The sequence below is a fragment of the Papilio polytes genome, unplaced genomic scaffold (assembly GCF_000836215.1).
Source record: "Papilio polytes unplaced genomic scaffold, Ppol_1.0 DF822622.1, whole genome shotgun sequence".
Taxonomy (NCBI): Eukaryota; Metazoa; Arthropoda; class Insecta; order Lepidoptera; family Papilionidae; genus Papilio; species Papilio polytes.
Genome location: NW_013526582.1, coordinates 1588228 through 1609600, shown reverse-complemented (window position 1 = coordinate 1609600; position 21373 = coordinate 1588228). Strand labels below are relative to the sequence as shown.

At 34.8% G+C, this 21373-nt stretch overlaps 1 protein-coding gene across 1 annotated transcript in view; it reads right to left on the bottom strand.

The window, feature by feature from the left end:
* The window catches only part of LOC106105858 (G protein-coupled receptor kinase 2), a 35033-nt gene extending 14254 nt beyond the window's left edge, over positions 1 to 20779 (bottom strand). Inside the window, exons 1-2 of the mRNA XM_013286315.1 lie at positions 20770 to 20779; positions 20357 to 20452 (exon numbers count right to left, since the gene is read on the bottom strand). Of these exons, the coding sequence (XP_013141769.1) occupies positions 20357 to 20452; positions 20770 to 20779 (106 nt within the window). The remainder of the gene's footprint in view (positions 1 to 20356; positions 20453 to 20769) is intronic.
* Between the last annotated feature and the right edge of the window lie 594 nt (positions 20780 to 21373).

The following is a 21373-nucleotide window of genomic DNA, read 5'->3' as shown; positions in this document are numbered from 1 at the left end:
AATTTCGACAAATGAAAACAATAAAATGAAGTTTTTACATTTTTATGCGGATGAAGCCGCACGGGAACAGCTCGTGTTGTTATACAAGTGTTTCAGCAATGGAAATAGGTTACATTCGACAAATATTTGTACATTACACTCTTATGTTTGCCGTTCAAACTTTGAGACGCGCGTGAGTTTTGTACGTAAGCCAGTTTTAATACTCCGGCATACATTGTTAAGTCTAAACAAACAAATATTTACAAGTTCAAACAAACCCGTGTCTACTTCAACGTGATTGATGTTGTTTATATAACATTTGATTCAATTTTTTATTATGTTGATAATTATGTAACATGCTCAAGACTTTTCAGAAAACAATTTTAGGTATTAAACCAGAAAGATGATTAGGGACAATCTTAAAACATCTTTTAAACCTTTGGAATTACAAAGTGACATCTCATGGCGGTAATCGAACCCAGGAACTTCAACTACAAAATGTATGCCGCCCGTTGTATAACTATCGCACGACTGTTGTGCGATTGTCGATTGTTTTGCTGCCCATTCAACTGTTTAGTTGCACAACTAAAAATCGAGTAGTATGCTCACCTCCATAAGCTCATAGGAATCAAAGCGAGACTAAACAGTGCGATAGCTTAGGCTTTTGAAACTTCAATGACATGTAAAATCATTTGCACAAACTACAAGGCAAAACTAGAAAGTACTAGATTCTCGTTAACATTTGACATTAAGCAATAAATGCACAATCATCATAATTGCTTCATCTTTGTCTAATAAACATAAATCATTTACAAGTGCTCTTAACATAGGTGCTTAACTAAGTTGACCTTAGATGTTTGCTTGGGTTACGGTATTAAATAAAATTTGTATGGCATTTATATTTCGTCACAAAGTAAAACAAGACGCAAAAAAGTATTACCATTGGATGGCTACAAAGGTAAAAGAAGACTGAAGAAAGTTTGTATGGATTGTCTGAAATATATGCTAAAGAAGGGAGCAAATTCAGATATGACATTTGATAGAGATGGAAGAGCAACACTATGCCGACTCTCCGTAGGGACAAAGGAAAGTTGATAATGTAGGGAAACATCGTGATGTAACAAGCATCATATCTGAGAAGAAATTCAAAAATGAAGTCATCCCGTATTGGGTCAGCATGGCCACCACAGTGACCTTTAATTGATAAACATAGAGGTAGGGACCGCTTTAACAACTTCGCACGAATGGGTCGGCTCGCCCGGTGTAATACCACGACCATACAGAAGACTGGCGTGAATTGGGAGCAATTCCGCGTACACTCTGATGAGTGTGATGCCGGAGCCCTAATTTTAGTTCCTTTTCCTTTCCACATTTTTCTTTAGAAGAAAGGATGTCAAGGAAAAGTGGATTTGAAGGAGGAGGAGGCACATTTGAAGGAGAAATACCCTATTTATGGGTCTCCTCTTCCATCGACTAGGGGTACGCAAGGCATCTGCAATTGCTGATGTCTATGGACATCGATCGCTTCGTCACTCCGGCGGATTCAAGTGGTCGCTTGCTTGTATGCCTCTTTACAAAAAATAACTACGACGACTAAAACTAGGGTTGTCAACAATCAATATTAAAACATAAATAATCAATTTCGATAAACAATAGAAGCCGATAGCATAACAAGTAATTTATTTGTCAACTAAGGAATAACAAAGTTATGCAATTACGTCACAAAAGACCTCAAAAACAAAACAAGGTCGCAGCGACTAGGAAAAACCTACTTAAAATGCGTTTTGCGTAAGAACATTATCGCTTGAAGGACTAAAATAATTATATTCTATGTACCTGCGTATGCATTATCTAATGTACATGTGGAATTTATAAAACAAGATATTACATAGGTTATTACTATGCGTGTACGATAACATGAGAGTTGTAACCATATTTTAATTATTTGCATAAGTTACAATCTGTACTACATTTTGGTTGGCATGTATGTTTGCTACAAGAATTGTTATTTTTTATTCATAAATGTACAAAAGAAATAACACTTTCAGTGCCGACTTGCTGTAGGAATTTTATCACTGACTACCATCTTACTAATATTAAAAATTACTTTACTAACATTATAAATGCGAAAGTTAAGATGGATGGATGTTAGTTAGAATTTGTAGCCTAAACGGCTGAAGGGATCTCGATGATATTTGGCATAGATATAGAGGATAGTCTGGGAGAACACATAGGCTACTTGCTTTTGTTTTTTTTATTCAACGCGGACGGAGTCGCGTGCGAAAGCTAGTTTTTCTGTAAACAACATCTTTATATCTTTAAATTAGCTTACAGCGTATGTGCTCAAAGATCTTATACGGTTTTGTTTTCGATAGCGTTCATAAAATATTAATTTAACTGCTCGACGTAAAAATGCGAACGTTCGATGTTATTACTCATAGATTCCATCTCGAACGTAATAAGCTATTTGAGTTTACTGCCTTTTCAGGTATAGAGATAAATTATTATACTGCTAGTGTAAACTGCAATAAAACATTATAGTATAAAAGATATAGGAAAAGATTATAAATCTTTATTATGTTTATTTTTCTAAATAAAAAAAACTCAACATTATCGTCCTTATTCTACTCCTATATCGCAACAGTTTTTGTCCTCCACATAACTCTATCATACGTCATCTCAGTCACTCCCTTCTTGATCATGTCACCTTTTCACGCAATCCATCCATCTCTTTCTAGGTCCACCTCTTCCGCTGTACCTCCATATTCATGACTAACGTCCTTCTTGTAACATGCGATTCATCCCTCATAACATGGCCATACCATGCTAACCTTTTACTCCTTACCTTCTCTACCACTGGAGATACTGTTTAACTTGTTACCGACAGCGCGGCAGCCAAAAATACAAAACACTTTTTTATACTAACACATCTTTATTGAAAACTTATTTACACAAAAAATATACAAAAAACTTAAAACTCTCTTGATTCCATATTGACTTCTTCTTTTTATAAATTGCTTTTACAAGCGATTATTGCCTTGGTGGCCAGTATGCAACCTTTGGCTGTATACATACTGCTTGTCAGCCAAAGAGGTTGTATTTGGCACTCAACAGATACTATACCTCAAAGATAAAAAAAATCTCATCTAAATGATTTATATCTTTACAACAATCGTCAATATTGTGGGATTTTTTTTCTGAACGAATGAAATTTATAGAAAAAACCTTTTGCTTGTAGTCTAGTGGAAACAGGACTTAGTTGAAAATCATGAAAGCTTTACGTTAGTAATGTTATCATACTAATATTATAAATGCGAAAGTTTAGATGGATGGATATTTGATAGAGTTGGTGGCCTAAACAACTGAAAGGATCTCCATGAAAGTCATAGATGTAGAGGATAGTCTGAAGAAGACATACGCTATTTACTTTTGTTTATTTTAAGTCCACGCAGACAGAATCGCGCGCGATATCTGATATTCTATTTAGCTCATATTTCAAAAAAAATATATAATTATTTATTAAGATAAATAAGCGAAAAATTTACATTAAAGTCGCACTATGACGTTAGTTATTAACTTTGTTAACTTAGAAAAACTTCCCACAAACTTGCGTGGGAGATACAAAAAACAACAGCAAGGAAAAAGTGACAAACAATACGTGATGTAATACAATGACCTGCTTCCTAACGTCATGTCGTAAACGTGAGACAATAGAATATCTAGAAACAAACCATAGATATTTAACATAATAGACTGGACATTTAGAACAGTACACCCCAAAAACTGTTTAAAGCTTACTTGAACATCGTACGAGTCGATGGTCTATCATGAATTTCTAGTTTCTAATAGTTTGCACCCTGACATATAAATTTTATCGATGACGTTACGATAACTTTCTCAGAAATTTTCGTGATACCTTCTGAACATGTAGTGCGGTGTGTAGAGATGCAGAAAAGGATCAGTCATCAAGACATTTGAAAAGTCATTCAACTGGTACTGTTGCAGTTGTCTACGTTTACACTGACAGAGCTATGTGCTTAAAATATTTTAAGACATGTAACGTCCACTCTATACCTAATATATTTGTATCTCTAGAAACAAACGCATACTGAAAACATATGTGTAAATAATGGCCGTATGACGATAAACTGAAAAAGAAACAAAACAAAGTCAAATTCCTTCCATGTTACAGAAAAAAAAATTCAATCCAACGAGACATGAGAATATGTCAATACAACTAGAGCAATTAAAACAGAATATTTTTGTGGAAGGGTACAGCGGTAGAGGTAGACTTAGAAAGAGATGGACGGATTGCGTGAAAAAGGACATGATCAAGAAGGGAGTGACTGAAATGACGTATAGAGTTATGTGGAGGACACTGTTGCACCAATTGGAGTAGGAAAAGAAGGAATATGATGATTTGAATATTTTTGTACGCGTAGTGGGGAACTCACAGTTCAACAACTGTTCAAGATTTCATAGCACCGGAGCTAGTTTTGACAAGGACTCTTGACAACACTTCGTTTCCTTCTTGAGATCAATTGGAGATGATTGCGATAGTGTTTTGTTATTTCATAATGTGTTGGTATTGATAATATTCATCGGTCGTTTGAAGGAGAAATACAGCGAAAATAGTAATTCAATAATCTGATCTAAAAGTGATGGAAGAAAGTTCAATATAAGACGAAAATTTAAATCTGAACATCGACAGTGTTACTATAGATCATTTACTTAACCTTAAGGAACCTAAGGGTTTGAATCTTGTCGGGAACTTCACCAAATTGTGTTATAATTAGTTTTAACATACCAGTCTGTGTTCTTCCTAACTAATCTGTGCAAAGTTTCAAGGCGATACTTTAAACCGTTTTGGAGACGTAGTTACAAACGGTGTTTACCCAATGGGATTTTTTTCCTATTGGGTCGATCAGTGTACCAATCTCTTAACGGGAAACACCCTTTACAAATTCATCCAAACTATATAATACTGGCATTCGACGGTGTTTATTTTTGACATCAAAAAAAAGAAACAAAAGTAGCCTATGTTCTTCAAGACTATGTTTCACATCTGTACCAAATTTAATCAATATTTTTTCGGCCGTTTAGCTTACAAACTAACAAACATCTATCCCTCCAATCAAACTTTCGCATTTATTATATTAATAAAACTTTTTAATAAAAAAACAAAACCGACTTCTAAACAAAATACACGAAAAACAAAACAAAATGCACTAAAAACAAAACAAAATACACCAAAAACAAAATATTCTCAAAAAAAACAGTACACTAAAAAGTAACGAAATAATTCCTTGAAAATAGTAAACCTACCTTATTGTAAGTGTTATGTCTATATTGTACAATTATTTTTACTTTGATGTCGGTGTCAGCCAAGGTATGCAGTGATATTTCTACGTAAGGGTTTCCATATTTTTACCATAACAATTGACAATTGAAAGTATAGTAACAATTAAGTAATGAATCTACATTGACTGACACCGACTTCAAAGTAAAAATAATTGTACAAGGAGTGGATTCAGATATGACGGCTGATAGAGATGTATGGAAGAGCAGCACATACTGTGCCGACCCTCCATAAGGGATAAGGGCAAGTGGATGATGAATAAATATAAATTAGAAATCCAATTAGAATCAAATGTTAGTAACAGATTCCCATTATCAAAGTGAATCGGGAACACCCGCAGGCATATAATTGAAACCGGGACCCAGCCCACGGGAACTTTACGTAAATACCAATTAGCATCAACAGAGTCTGTTACTGTCGTTTAAGCTCGCGACGGGGGCTTATTGACTGGGGGTATTAACTAGTATTTGTATAGTAAAAGGTTTTACTTCTATTAACACGTTCAATACCAAACCAGCTTGGTTAATTTACTTTCTAGCGAAAAAAATATGTTTGGTTTAAATAAGGTGAATATTTCTTAGGTATTTACGCTTTCTTTATAATTAATTAGCTTTCGCCCGCGATTAAGTCGGCGTGGTATTAAAAAAAAAAACAAAAGTAACTAGCCTATGTGTTCTTCCAGGCTAACCTCTACATATATACCAAATTTTATCGAAATCTGTTCAGCAGTTTAGGCTACATAGTCTAACAAACATCCATCTAGACTTTCGCATTTATAATATTAAAAAGCAAGATTAAATGCCAAAAGTTTGTGTATATGAAAACTTAATATTGACATAATGTCAGTGTAAATCCACGGTTAGCGAGGTGACATATGGGGTTCAATAACCGTGCATAGCGTTCACTAAGAGGTTCGTATGGTGTACAAATAAAACTCGCAATGATACGAACCTAAATCGGTCCACCGTGTCACGGGACGTGTGGGTAGTCTATACTAGGGTTGGCACTTTTAAATAATTGTTTTTTTTTTAAATATGTTGCAAAAATGAAGAAGCAGAAGGTTAGCGTGGTATGGCCATATGCTGCAAGAGGATGAGAACATAAACCAGACACTGTTAAGATTGAATGGCTACATAGGATGTCCGAAGAAAGTATGCTTGGAATGTGTGAAAGTTGATATGCTTAAAAAAAGATATTACAACTAATTCTGATGTATGGAAGAGCAATATATACTTGTTTTTTTTTAACAAATAATGATTCAAGTGTGACTTGTATATAAAATGTTCATAGTCAGCTAAGAATCAAACTACAAAATATCTCTTCATTTAAAAATGTATTTTAAAATAACTGTATGACGTAGCAAAGTAACATCTAAATAAAACATTTAACCTACTTCTATATATGATATCGTCGTATCCAAATAAGACAATAAACCAGTTTATTACCACAACGAACTTGTTTATTTGACAAGATACAAACATTTTATCAGAACCGACGAATTAAAGAAGAGTAAACTATCGGAGAACTGTTGAGTCTCACTTTAATTCCTATGATTGTTAGTTGTGCAAGTAAAAAGTTGAATTGACTGCAAAACAATCGACAATCGCACAACAGTTGTGCGACAATTTTTTCAATGGTGTGTGTTCGTTCTAAACATTAAAAGAACACAACTGTGTAATAGCTAGGTCTTTCAGAGACAACGTCCAATTTAAATTGATGTTTTAATAATCAGATTAATAAATACGTTTTGGCAACCCTAAAGATTCGATCGTGATCCACGGCCGATCCATATAGCGACACATCGCGGCGACGGATCACGCAATTGATCCCGATTGAACTTGTCTACGGTGTGTCAGGTAGTGATGGGCGATTGATCTAGGGCCAGAACGATGGCTTCCCTAGGGAAAGGTAGTAAAAACTTTTACCAAAGCGAACATGTGTCCTGTGATCCTATTTTTTTATCATAAAGTAACAAGTTTTTGAGTCACTTATATATTAAAGGCAATACACAGGCCAATACTTTTGTTTTTTTAATTCCTCGAGGACTCACGGGCGAAAGCTTGTCTTATGTTGGCTCAGACAGGTATATTCCTACAACTGTTGCTTTTGAAGCTATTAGAATCTTAGTCAACAAAGATATCTATTGCTGGAATGTTTTCAGGTGGACAAGGGGCCTCTTAACGCACGCTAAACTGATATTTATTACGCGTGTTTGTTGAAAATACCAGTCGTCACAGGGCTACCTATCGTTTGTAGAAATACTTTTATATAGATATTTTTAGTACATAGTGTAATCGTTATGTAACGTTAGACGATATTCGTTCCGATCTGAATATTAAACTGATATTTTTCGCTAAAACGCTACGGAATTAAATTATAAATGCGATAGTTTAGATGGATGATTGTTTGTAGTCGAAACTGCTGAATGCATCTCTATGAAATATGACACAAATGTAGATAGTCTGGAAGAACACATAGGCTACTTACTTTTATTTTTATTTCGACGCGGACGGAGTCGCAGACAAAACTAGTTTTGAAATAAAGTAATAATATGTATATAGAAAAAACATCACAGATCTGTCGGTACACTCCCCGGATGTGAATTATTTAATCTAGTGGAGTGGCACTACTAAAGTTAGTATAATTCGTGTTAGGGGACCCGAATCGAAACTCGATTAGGAACGTCGGCGTTCCGACATCGCATCGCTTTATGATTTAATGCATTCTCTTATCAATAACTAAAATAAATCTTACTAATATTATAAATGCGAAAGCTTAGATATTTGTTTGAGTTTGCAGCCTAAACTTCTGAATGGATTTCGATGTAATTTGGCATAAATGTAGAGCATAGTCTGGTAGCACACATAGTCTACTTAATTTAGTTTTAATTCTACGCAAACAGAGACGCGGACCAAAGCTAGTTTAGAATAAATCGTGTATTCATTAATATTTTCTTTTTACTTCACTGCCGTATCTTATACAACAAATTCGGTATTTAGTTATACTAAGAGCCATTTAATGTGTGGTCTCTACAAAGTGTAATGACAATCCGGGCATTGTTGGCCCTTCCGGACATCTGTGACGTCATTAACGACTAAACATAAAACCTTAACGTCTTTGGTAAAGTTGACAGTATGTTTACAGCTAATAAGGATTGACCTTCATATAATTAACTTTTTTTAATAAACAATTCGATAATAACCATACGTACAAAATATAGCATCCATATCTTTAATAAACTGAAACAATTTCCTTATGTATTTCGACCAAACTATTTTGTTCAACATTCATAAGACATTGCTTTGTCGTCAAGATGTCGGCTTTACGCTGTACTTAGCTATTGAAGACAAAGAAAACTATGACCCTCTCGCTAGTGCGAAACGATTATCTCAGGTGTATACATAAAATGTATACATTATGTTTCCACAAAGATATAGCAATTTAATTTATCCTAGTGCAGCCAGTGGGTTTAAAAAGACCTGCCACACACAGGCGGAAATATCATTAGGGGCACATTTTAGGCCGCCGCCGCACCAGATGCAGAATTATGATTTAACTTGCCGCAGTGAACGTGTTAAAATGAATATAGATTTCACGTTTTTAATGGAATTTAATTTATCATTAAAGTCACTATACGTTGAATTGTTTCAATATGCGGTCGTATGTTTCATACAAGTTACGTTCCAAAATCCTCTACATTTACTTTCATAATTCGATACAAGCCGGTCTAATTGAGGTCAAGGAACAATCAAGGATATATTACATCTGACACGTCTAATCTAAATAGCTCTTTATTCGCATAGCTGTAATTGCACATTATTTAATCTAGTTAATTAACGACCCCGGTGTGTCAGCACGCTTACAGCGATGTGGCAACATCGCATAGATTAGTTAACGTAGACGCGTCAAATTAAAATTAATTAACCTTTTCTATCTAACATCAGAATCATTAATACGTGAAGCGAAATCTTTGTACTCCTTTTTAAGGAAATTTCTCAAACGAATTGACGTGAAATTGTACAGTTAAAATTAATATAAACTTAGACATTAGCTATGTGATTATCATTATATAGAATATAGATGTATATGTGTGTGTGTGTGTGTGTGTGGCATACAGAAATAATACATTTTTAAACCCTAAATGATAACACAAAGCTATTTTTAGCAATATTACAATAAAACATCCATCAAATCTATATAAGGAAGCATTTAATTGATAAATGTCTTTCGCGCCAAAAAAGAACTTTTAATATAAACCATTTATATCAATTAAATAACACTCGATTCACTTTACTCGCAAATAATATAAATCAACAATGTCACTACGTTTGTTCTGAAGTCTTATCACACAAAGGAAGTAAATGTCTTAAGCCAATGGCTCGTGATCAAATTGATATAATGCCCATAAAGTTGGTAGATTAATGTCCAAGTCCTGCCAATATTCGTATCCCATAACACGTACTGAATGCCTCAGTAATAGGTCGTTAAATAAGTAGCTATCTCGATTATAGTAATAAATCTTACAATTTAGGGTTGTTTCTATATTATAACGATATGGTACCTAAATGCCGTTCTGTGTTCGAACCTTAATCTATGATACAACATAGGGTTGCAACAACTCGTTTTAATTGCTAAACTCGGATCGATGTCAGTCAACGTCAAAGAATCAGATGACCCACACCTATTCAACTTGTTAATTTTTTTTCATTTGCTGTGTTGTGAGAGGTTATTTAAACATTTTACTAAAACGTCTATTTGTCGTCGAGATTTTGCAATGTTTTTTTTTACATTTAATATACTAGTTCGAGAGTTTTCTTTTCCATAAAGGTATTACTATATACTGTCTCACCTGCAAATAATTTCTTATTCACAATCGATATAAAAAGCTTACAGGCGTGAGACCGGGAGGGTTGTCGCGTATCCCCCCCCCCCATTCTATTTATAACATTAGGCGCTATGTTTACCGTGCGACAGTTAACGGTGTCGTGGGCGTGCCGTTCTATGGCTATTTCACACGAGGGTAGTACAGTTAGGGTAAGCAGTAGACACAGTACTGCTATTATTTGACTGCACATGCACATTTGAGGGATAGTTTACAAAACTTATGTTAACACACGTCATTCTACCCCAGATATTTAGACACTTTATTAATAGACAACATGTGTACATCCCTTACGTTTCCTTTAACAAAATAGAGACAACAATATGTATCAATGCTAACGTCTAGCGTCGCTGTAGTCGTAATCGTAACCCTTAATCAAGACAGTACTGTTCTGTCGTACTGTTGAGCCCAGCGCACTATACCCTCGTGTGTAAAAGCATAAAATAAAACAGGGCTGTGCCCTTTACATTTAATTGCCAGCATTAAAAATAAAGAGCGGGCAAAGATTAAATATTGTCGCTTATTTTTATTTTTTGTTTCAGTTTTACAAGCAAGTATGGTTTTGTTACTAAAAATTATACGAGCCCTGGGAGATTTTACAACATATGGTGCTGTTAACTGTGAAGCTTTTTATCTGTGAAATTTAAGAGCAGTTCAATATCGTCAACTGTGGGCTTCCACTGTCATAACTTCTATATTGTTGTCTCTTTTTATTTCAAAGAGAATATAAGGATGTGTTTTTTGTATACGTAGTGTAGTAGTGTAGTTTTTTGTATACGCAGAGAATCGCACAGAATGGAGAAACACCCTTCGAGAGAGTGCCAAGGAGAGTGGTCGCGACCCTCACGAATGAGGAAACGATCCGAAGAGAGAGAGAGTGTAGTATTAGGGTTTATTATTAGTACGTTAAAGCTGTTTTTATAAAGCGATATTGAATGTATTTCAACAATGCTGTAGATAAAAGCTAGTATTATGTATAAACGGGATTCTGATGTATTATCGAAGTTATCGCGAAGTTTGGCGCTCGCTCCCCAAACGATATCAAAAGTGCCGTAAGCGTGCGTACGTCGAATCAATTTTCTTCTATATGACACTTTCCCGATACTTTTTTTTTTATATTTTCTGCTAATATACTGCTAACTTTGAGGCGATTTTTCCCTTACAATTACGAAATTGTAACAAGGTGGTGTACACTGGTAGAGGTAGACCTAGAAAGAGATGGATTGCGTGAAAGATGGGTTCAAGAAGGGAGTGATGACTGAGTTGACGGAAGGTAGATTAACCTAGAGGACCAAAACCCAACGGAAGAAAAACAAGGACGGGGAATATAACCTGAATAGTAAACAACCAGAAATTTAATCGAATGAATTAATGAGTACATTTTTTGGTCTATAATGCTAATATATTGTTACTATAGTCCAAAATAAAGCGAAATTTATATAAAAAAATATCCTGCGAAAAGTGTGGTTAACAAGTTTTAAATTATAGATTTTAACGGAAGATGTCGCTGTTACTAGTTAAGTTAATATTTTTGTGAAACCAATTAAAAACAAAATATGCATTTAAATATTTTTTGACTAAACCAAACTTTGCACCGCGTTTTGCAAATCCTTGAACTATTTCACGCTATATATAGGGTTAGGTGAACTTTTTTTTTCTTTTTATTTTCCTTTCTTGTTTCCATTTTATCTAGGGTTGGCACAATTTGATATTTGGTGGATTAAGCAAAATGCACATTTATAATATGAATTACTCGGACTAGGGTCAAAAAATGTATAACCCTGGACCTTCGATATTTAACATTTAGAGCCCGTGGGCACCTTGTATTAACCTATCGTACAACTGTTGTGCTATTGTCGATTGTTTTGCAGACAACTAAAAATCGAGTTGTGTGCGCACCTCCATATAAGTCAATAGGAATAAAAGCGGGACTAAAAAGTTATGCGATATTTTAGTTACGGAACCTAGAGTTTAGATACGATATTCGCAACCCAGTTTAGTATTTAAATCACATGTTTACTCCTTTCGGCTTATCTAAATCTCATATTTTAATGAGGCCTCATAAGGCGACGGCAACACCTCTACGTCCGTTGGAGGTGCGAAAATTAAAAAAAATTACGCCGCCATTTTAAGTTACTTCATTAAGTTTACTTAACAAATTCGTTATCATACTTGACAAGATTCAAGTATAGAAAAACTACGAGGATAAAAGTATTTGTTTTTTTTTTAAAGTTGTTCTTTGAGATGTCAGTTTTTTCTTATTTTTAGTTATTGATATAAGAAGTTTGAACGTCTTGATATTTATTTTAAAAGGATCGCATCGATTAATTACTCTTTCCTACATAATAAATATTATATTTATTGTCTTTTCCCTAATTTAGGGTTGGCTCCTTAGTGGCGATGATATCTTTTTTATCATCAACTCGTTTTTTTGCTATTCTATCTTCAACACTGGTATCACTCCGGTTTCTTAAACATAACTATTTAATAACCGGTTTAAAGTAATAAAGATTACATTTGCTATCCTACTTTCACTGTATTAGCGACAGTGGATATTTTTGTACGGTACAAACCGAATCTCGTCAGTTCAAACCGGTATGTGACCGTTAGACAGTTAACTTGTATCTCACAGGGTTTTGCACTGTATACAAAAAACATGCGATCTCTCTCATTCTGTTCGGAAGAGAAGAGACAAATTGTCTTCAAATCGAATTTAGTATAAGTTTGATTATTACAAAACTATTGTAAATACAAATGTTTGTCAATTTAAATAGTATTAAACATTATATATCTTACTAATCTTACTAATATTATATATGCGTAAGTTTAGATGGATGGATGGATAGATGGATGGATGGATGTTTGTTAGCGTTTGTAGCCTAAACGGCTGAACGGATCTCTATGAATTTGATTGAATTGAATTTCAGATTTAGAGCATAGTCTGGAAGAACACATAGAATTAAAAAAAATTGAATTTCAGATTTAGAGCATAGTCTGGAAGAACACATAGGCTACTTTTTATCCCTGGAATAGTTACGGTTCCCGGGGGATTCATTAATTTAGTTTTTTAATGTTTACTCGATCAATCTGCAACGGTTCAATATATCTTATTGAAATTCGGCACAGATATAAAACAAAGTCTGGAGTACACATGGGATAAGCTTCATCCCCGAGAAATGTCCGGTTCCCGAGGGATACGTAACTTTTTGTAATTTATATAGTTTGTATGTTTTCTAATACCACGCTGACGAAGTCGCGGGCAACAGCTCGTATTCTATACAAATATATAGAGGAAAGATTTGTATTTTTTTATGTACGAAATAACTCAAAAACTAGTGGGCCGATTTAAAAAAATCTTGCACTATTAAAAAGCTACGTAACCAGTAAGTAACATAACATAGGCTATGTTTTTAATTCCAGGTAGATTAATCGAGAGCAGCTAGTACAAATACGAAAGTTTAGATGGATGGAATTGTTACTATATCTCCAGCTCAATGGATGCTGCTAAAATTTGGATATTGTTGTCTATAGACTGTAAACGGAGTCACGTGCCACAACTAGTGTACAACTTCTCATTTCCATTGAATTCGACATATCAGTGAAAGATCTGCATGTTGAGTTGGTAACTGATACTTCGGACAATGCAGTCTCTACCCACGATTTTAAACATGTAAACGTCTATCCAACGATTGCGTTACAAAGTAGAATACGTCATTGTCACAAGATGACATGCAACCTTATAAGAAGGTCAAATAAAGGGCAATGACCGAACATTTCGATACAGAATATACAAATGGAATCTGAAATAAAAATTACGCAGAATAGATATGTAACTTGTCAAAATACACCTCCAACCTCTAAATTCAGTCATAGATTAACATAAAAATCTATTCTGATGTTCAGCTAAACGCCATTTTCTCCCGTTTCCTGCTCGCTTACGTGAAGTCTGTTTTTTTTTAATTGTCGTTTTTTTTTATATACTTTGATACACTATTTATTAAATAGTTATCTATTTAATAAATAGTGTATCAAAGTATATAAAAAAAACGACAATTATTAAAAAACAAACGTCATTTTTTCACGGGAATATCCATAAACAACATCGATCATGGTTACCGATGGACGCGTACTTTAGGGCGTAGGGCTGTCACGTACGAAATTAATTATTTTTTCCCTCATCACTCGTTAGGGAAAGGAAATTTGTGGTCTTATTACGTCACCGCTTAACCTAAACAGATGGGATTTTTTGTATACGTTATTAATACTCGCCTTTTTACCTCACCAAAATACGGTATTTTGAAGGAAATTTTTAATAAACAATTTTGATCAAGCAGATAAGACGCATCAGTAGAAGCGGGTTAAAAGAAAATGTATCAATATATTAGTAAATAGAAGTTACTATAATGTAGACAATATATATTTTAACTCATTCCAAACATCAACTGTTTATAAAGTGACTACATGTTAGTTCTCTTGATCGACGTTATATAGATTTTAAAATGTAATTTATTATTAAAACTAAATAATTTTAGACTACAACAGAAAAACTCTAAAAAAATGTATAACCTATTTTTATTGTGCTCTCGCAATATTTACACTGTCTACTCTTTGTTAAAAAAGCTATTGTTTATGGCCAGTGTGTAGAGTTCCATTTTCGAAATTACGAAAAAAAGAGCGGCAAATATCGTTTTCAATTGTTCTGCATGTAAATGCAAATGGAACACATTCTAGTGTATTTAACGTGTTAATTTGAAAAGCTTATTATAACTTCGTAAAAATATAATACAACCTGCAGTTATCTACGAAGAAATTCAAAGATATATGTGAAGTCAACCCACAGTAGGCCAATAGACGACTATGGCCTATTCACCCTCTTATGGACTTCGAGCCGCTCATTGGGGACATGTAGTGAGGTGATACCATACTCCGGTAAATAATATTAACTACTGTAAGACGACACTTCAAAATTGGTCATGTTCAGGTTAACATACGTCTTTTATTCAATGGCCAGTGGACAGGCGTGACGGCAAGTTAGTTACGCATTAAATGTTCACTGACAACAAGCGTATAACGCTCTTTTAAACACAAGCTTGGCTGGTATGATAAAAGCCTTAAAATGCTTGATAGTTTTTTTTAATTTCATCTTAATTTATTTATACTTGTCTAATATCGATTTTTGCTAAGGTGACGACTAATATGGAAAGTTTAAAAGATTTTTTAATAATCCACAAGAAAAAATCTAGTAATAAATAGCCAATATTACTCAGTGATTTGCTTTAGGTGAAAGAATTTTTGAAATTGGTCCAGTAGTTTATGAGTTTAGAGTACAAAGATTTTCTCTTTACAATATTACGAGCTTTCGCCCGCGACTACGTCTGCGTGGAATTACAAAAAACAAAAGTTAGTACCCTAAGTGTTCTTCCTGACTATCCTCTACATCTATACTAAATTGCATCGAGATCCGTCCAGCCATTAAGGCTACAATCTCTAATAAACATCCATCCATCTATATAAACTTTCGCATTCTAACAGTGGTAGAGCCCGCTTTAACAGCTAATGGGCCGGCTCGCCCGGTGTAATACCACGACCACAGAAAACAGGCGTGAAGTGGAAGCAATTCCGCGTTTCGCCTGATGAGTGTGGTGCCGGAGGACTAATTTTAGTCCCTTTCCCTTTCCACCCTTTTCTCAAGAGGAAATGATGGAAGGAATAGTGGATTTGACAGTGGAGGAGACGCATAGGAAGGAGAAATGTCCTTTTTATGTGCGTCTTCTTCTCCGTTTGTGAAGGGTAGGCAACGCATCTGCAATTGCGGATGTTTATGGGCAGCGGTCGCTTTCCACTTCGGTGGATTCTGGTGGCCGCTTGCTCGTTTGCCACCTTGTATTATAAAAAAAAATATAATGTTAGCATGATATACCAAATTGCACAACGTAACACAGTAAGAAGCAACTTAATGAAAACAAAATATCTACTGACAGTGAACTTTTGTTGGTATTTTTTTCCAACAAACTAGAATGTATATGAACATTTTGTTTCAGTTTAACGACACATAAATAAGTGTTACGTGGATCTCCGAGACGTTTATAACGCTCAATCCTTATGGTACTTTCACACGAGGGTAGCCAACTGAAATACATCAGACAATTGACAATTTAGTACTATTATTAAGAACCACACTGTCATATGTAGTTTTCGCTCTACCTTACTATTTAAAAACCTTAGTTACGAATGTGACGGGAGATAGATTAACCTGGAGGACTAAAACCTGCATCGATGATCGGGAATAGGACGACAAGAATGTTTTTTTGCCTCACTATTCCGTCCTCGTGTGAAACTGGCAGTACGTGGTAAAAGATGTGGGATTTTCACCTAATACAAACATATCATTCTAAATAAATTTCTAATATTCTACATCTGTTATAGATATCTGTTAAACCGTTTTAGTTGTGTAGTGTAGTGTATGGTCTGACTATTGACTACTGTCATAGCGTCATGCCAGCGCTGTCGTATCCGAGCCACCGACGGGAACGGACGTCGCAAACATACAGTACTCATAGTAACAGTCATCCATACAAAATTTCGCATTTATATTAACACTAGTTTTCGCCTGCGACTCCGCCCGCGTTGAATAAGAAAAAACAAAAGTGAGTAGCCTATGTGTTCTTCCAGACTATCCTCTACATCTATACCAAATTTCATCCAAATCCGTAAGCAGTTTTGGCTACAAACTATAACAAACATCCATCTAAACTTTCGCATTTATAATATTAGTATGAAGTATAATTTTACCTTAAAGTAATAAAGGGAAAACCAGTATATTTTCAAACTGGTATTTTCGACATACATATTAATTATGGTGGTATAGAGCGTCAAACAAATTAGGCTGTGATCAAATTCTCGCGGAAACGTAACATTAATCAAGTCAAATTACGAAGAGAATATTTCCTCTAATTTTATCGCCCGTAAATCTTTGTAACGGACGTTATAAAACGACAATAAAACATTATAATTACCTTTTGTACGTTAATTGGATAATAATAATATATTTTTCTACTAAAAATAAATATTTTAAAAATCAAAATTTAATAATCTTAACAACGGTTTCAATAATATTTATGCCCGTAATCGGCGATAGCAAGAATTCTTAAATAAGCATCAATACTCAGTCGAGCGTCGGTGGCTCAGTGGTTTGAACACTTGACTTGTAATCTACAGGTCTTAGGCTCGAATCCCGCCATGAACCAATGTGATTTTCGATTTTTCGAATTTTCATATGTACATAATTTACCCGACGTTCTTACGGTGAAGGAAAACATCGTGATGCAACCTGCACATATCGGCGAAGAAATTCAAAGATATGTGTGAAGTCAACCAACCCGCACTTGGCCAGCGTGGTTGACTATGGCCTAGTCACCCCGTATTAGGGTAGGCTCCGAGCCCCTCGGTGGGGACATATAGTGAGCTGGTGATGATGATGATGATGATCAATACATAGTAAAAAGAAGTCGCTTCCCGCTGTCTGTTTGTTCTTATGTATGCATAGATCTTTAAAACTACGCAAAGAATTTTGATGCAGTTTTAACACATTGATATGTATAATATTAGAGAAATAATAATAATTTAGAGGTTTGTAATATAATGTTATAAACGTTTTTCTACAAACATAGGACTCATGAGAAGCAACTCTATACTAATATTATAAAGAGGAAAGATTTGTATTTTTAATTATAAGGTGGCAACGAGCAAGCAGCCACCTGAATCTACCGAAATTGGAGGCTACCGCTAATCATAAGCATCCGCTATAGCATATGCGTTGCCTACCCTTAATTGACGAAGGAGACGCACATAAAGAGGACATTTCCCCTTCCTATGCGTCTCCTAACCTATCCTTTCCCATTGAAATACCTCAAAAACTACGGGCCGATTTCAAAAATTCTTACACCATTAAAAAGCTACGATATCAGTTAGTAACGAAGGCTACATGTTTTATTATTTCACAGAGGCAAAGTCGCGACATCTACTACAGTATAAAGTTATATAAGAAGCTGGCGTTTTTTCTTGCAAATCGCTTTAACATTAACAACGTATTCATGATCTGGCAACGCTCCAGTAGCCGTTGACATAACATTCTTAATAGTGATGATAAAGTTGGGGAATCGCTGACATTCTAACCTGAACTAAATTATGATTGATTATAAAGAAAATGAATTCAAATCCATCACATCACAAATGACTACGATCTTTTTATTTTATAACTTTACAAAAACTATTCTTACGTAATTTTATATTTTCGGGTCGATTCTTGTAGGCTTTCGACTCTCGGCTTTTAATTGTAACATTACTAGCTTTCGACCGCGGATCCTTCCACGTGGAATTAACAAATACAAAAGTGAGTAGTCTATGTGTTCTTCCAGACTATCCTCTACATCTATACCAAATTTCATCGAAATCCGTCATCCGTTCATCCATCCATCCATTTATATTATCGCATTTACAATATTATTAAGAAGTAAGATTAAAAGTAAAATTCAAGACAATAGTGGCAAGCGAAGCAGTGGACCAGTACAGTAGGATCAAGGGCGGATCCAGCTTTGGCGCCAGGGAGGGGAGGGGGGGTCACATAGTAGTCGTCAAATCAAGAGCTTGACAAAATATGTAAATATATTTTTTCAAGCTCTTTACTAACCAGCTCAGTGTGCGATTGTTTCAAATTGTTTATTTGCACAACTAAAAATCGAGTAATGTGCACCTCCATTTAAGTTCATAGGAATCGAAGCGCGACAAAACAGTTGTGCGATAGTTTAGTCAAAGGTGTGCACGAGCTCTTTCATATTTGAGATGTTACTTTTAATATAAGTTTCATAATATTTATAATAATGATTAATGAGGACAGAGGTATATAAGTGTGTTCTTCAAATTACGTATACCTGCCAGTCAGTGGTTATTTAATTCATCAAATTAAAACTTCATTAAGTATTAGTTTGTAAATCAAGGTCAAAAAGACCTTAAAATTACTATTATATCCAATTATTAAAACATTATGAAATGCTCCAATAGCCTAATGGTTTGAGGTACGGACTACCAATCTTGCGGTCGAGGGTTCAAATGCCGCCATTCGACAGCCGTGAACCATATCCTAGCACAAGCCTACAGCTTAGTTGGAATGGTTAAAGGAAATATTAGTAAATAAATAGAAAAATCTACTAATATTTTGATAAAAAAAATAACCTACAAACCTAAATTGAGATCTCTTAGAAGATATAACAACCTCTTTAAACTTTTCATAAGTAACATAGCCTATGAGACTGATAACGTAGATTTTAATGGTGTATTTTTTTAAGTCGGCTCAGTAGTTTCTGTGTTATTTCAATACATACAAAATTCGATATCAAATCTTTCTTCTACTTTAGTATACTCGTAGATATAGATAAGTGCGGCAATGACCCTGATTATAATATACCGTGGGCAGCGCTCTAGCGAAGGGAAATGCATAATATCCAAGGGAAATGAACACGGAGACCGCGGTACAAATCACACAGTTCCGTTATTTGGATATAAAACTACGTACTTGAGTATGACAGTATATATTCTAATATACACTGATAGCGAATCTTACTTCTTACTAATTTTATAAATGCGATAGTTTAGATGGATGTTAGTTGGTGTTTGTAGCCTAAAAGGCTGAACGGATCTGGATGAAATTTGGCATAGATGTAGAGGATAGTCTGGAAGAACACATAGGCTACATTCGTTTGTTTTTATGAATACTACGCGGACGGAGTCGCGGGCGGAAGCTGCTAAAGTATTACCGGGAACAAAGTGTAAAAACCTAATACTGGGCATGATTTTAAAAATTTTACTCTAGTCCTTAATAGTAACTTATTATTTTATGTTTTATCGTTTTTAACAATGTTATATACATTTGAGTAGAGAGATTTGTTTTTTAACTGTATTAATTGGTATTTGAAATTTTTATTGTAAACATTGTATTCTAGCGTAGATTTTTAATGTAATAATTTTAATATATCGTTGAAATTTGGCATATATATAGAGTCTGGAAGAATACACAGACTACTTACTATTTTTTTTAACTCCACGCATACTGTTAAACATTTGTGTATAGTTCAACTTACCTATTTTTGTTTTTATATCTAAACATTGCGATATGTGCGGGAACTGGAGGATCTTGCGCCACTTCTTGCTTTTGCCCTTGTTGCTATCGGAACCGCCTGAGGACAAACAGATACATTTAGTAATTAATTAACTTTATTACCGAAAAACTTACAAACATACGATTGTATTTATTAATATTTTTATAGGAAAACAGTCGATAATTTCCACTATATAAGAAAACTAGCTGTTGCTTTTTTTTTTTGCCCGAGGAGAATGCTTTACGCATACTCCGCGTCTGGGGGGACGCAGTATTTATGTGGGACTCTCCCCATAATCATACCCACTAAACCCCTCGGTTCCTCTAACGCATAGTGGCGGGGACACGAGCACACTTTCGCTTTCGTCCGCGACCCCGCCTGCGCCAACTGCTAACCATGTACCATATTTAACGTTCGTAAGCAAGCTAAAACAACCCGATCATGGTAAGAAACCCGTAGCTTACCAACATTATGTCAGTTGCTTGCGACTTCCGCGTAAAATTAAAAAAATATATAGCCTAAGTTACAAAGTGATTATATAGCTTTTTAATGGTGCAAGATTTTTTAAATTGGTCCAATATTTTAGCGTTATTAACATTAACATGAAAAAAAAAACAGATTTTTTACAAAGTGACAATCTAATATCTCTTAGGGTTAAGCCTTCTATTCTTTAACCCTCATATATAAATCACCTGCTGCGTTAACAAAGATATAGGTCTGACATACACGGACTTCAAGACTGTTATAAATCAGCTCTAAAACAATTCAAAAGATCAGATCAGCTCAATAGGCTTGAACCATTGAGTTATGACTCAACAACTAAGTAAACAACTCATGGCTCGACATAATGTATTACTATAATAACTAACGAGCTGGAAACTGCCTTATGACTAGCAACTCACGAAAATCATTAAAGAGATGTGAGAGTCGGGTTTCACATGTCATGCATTAACAGTGGTAGAGCCCGCTTCAACATCTGCACACGAATGGCAGGCTCGC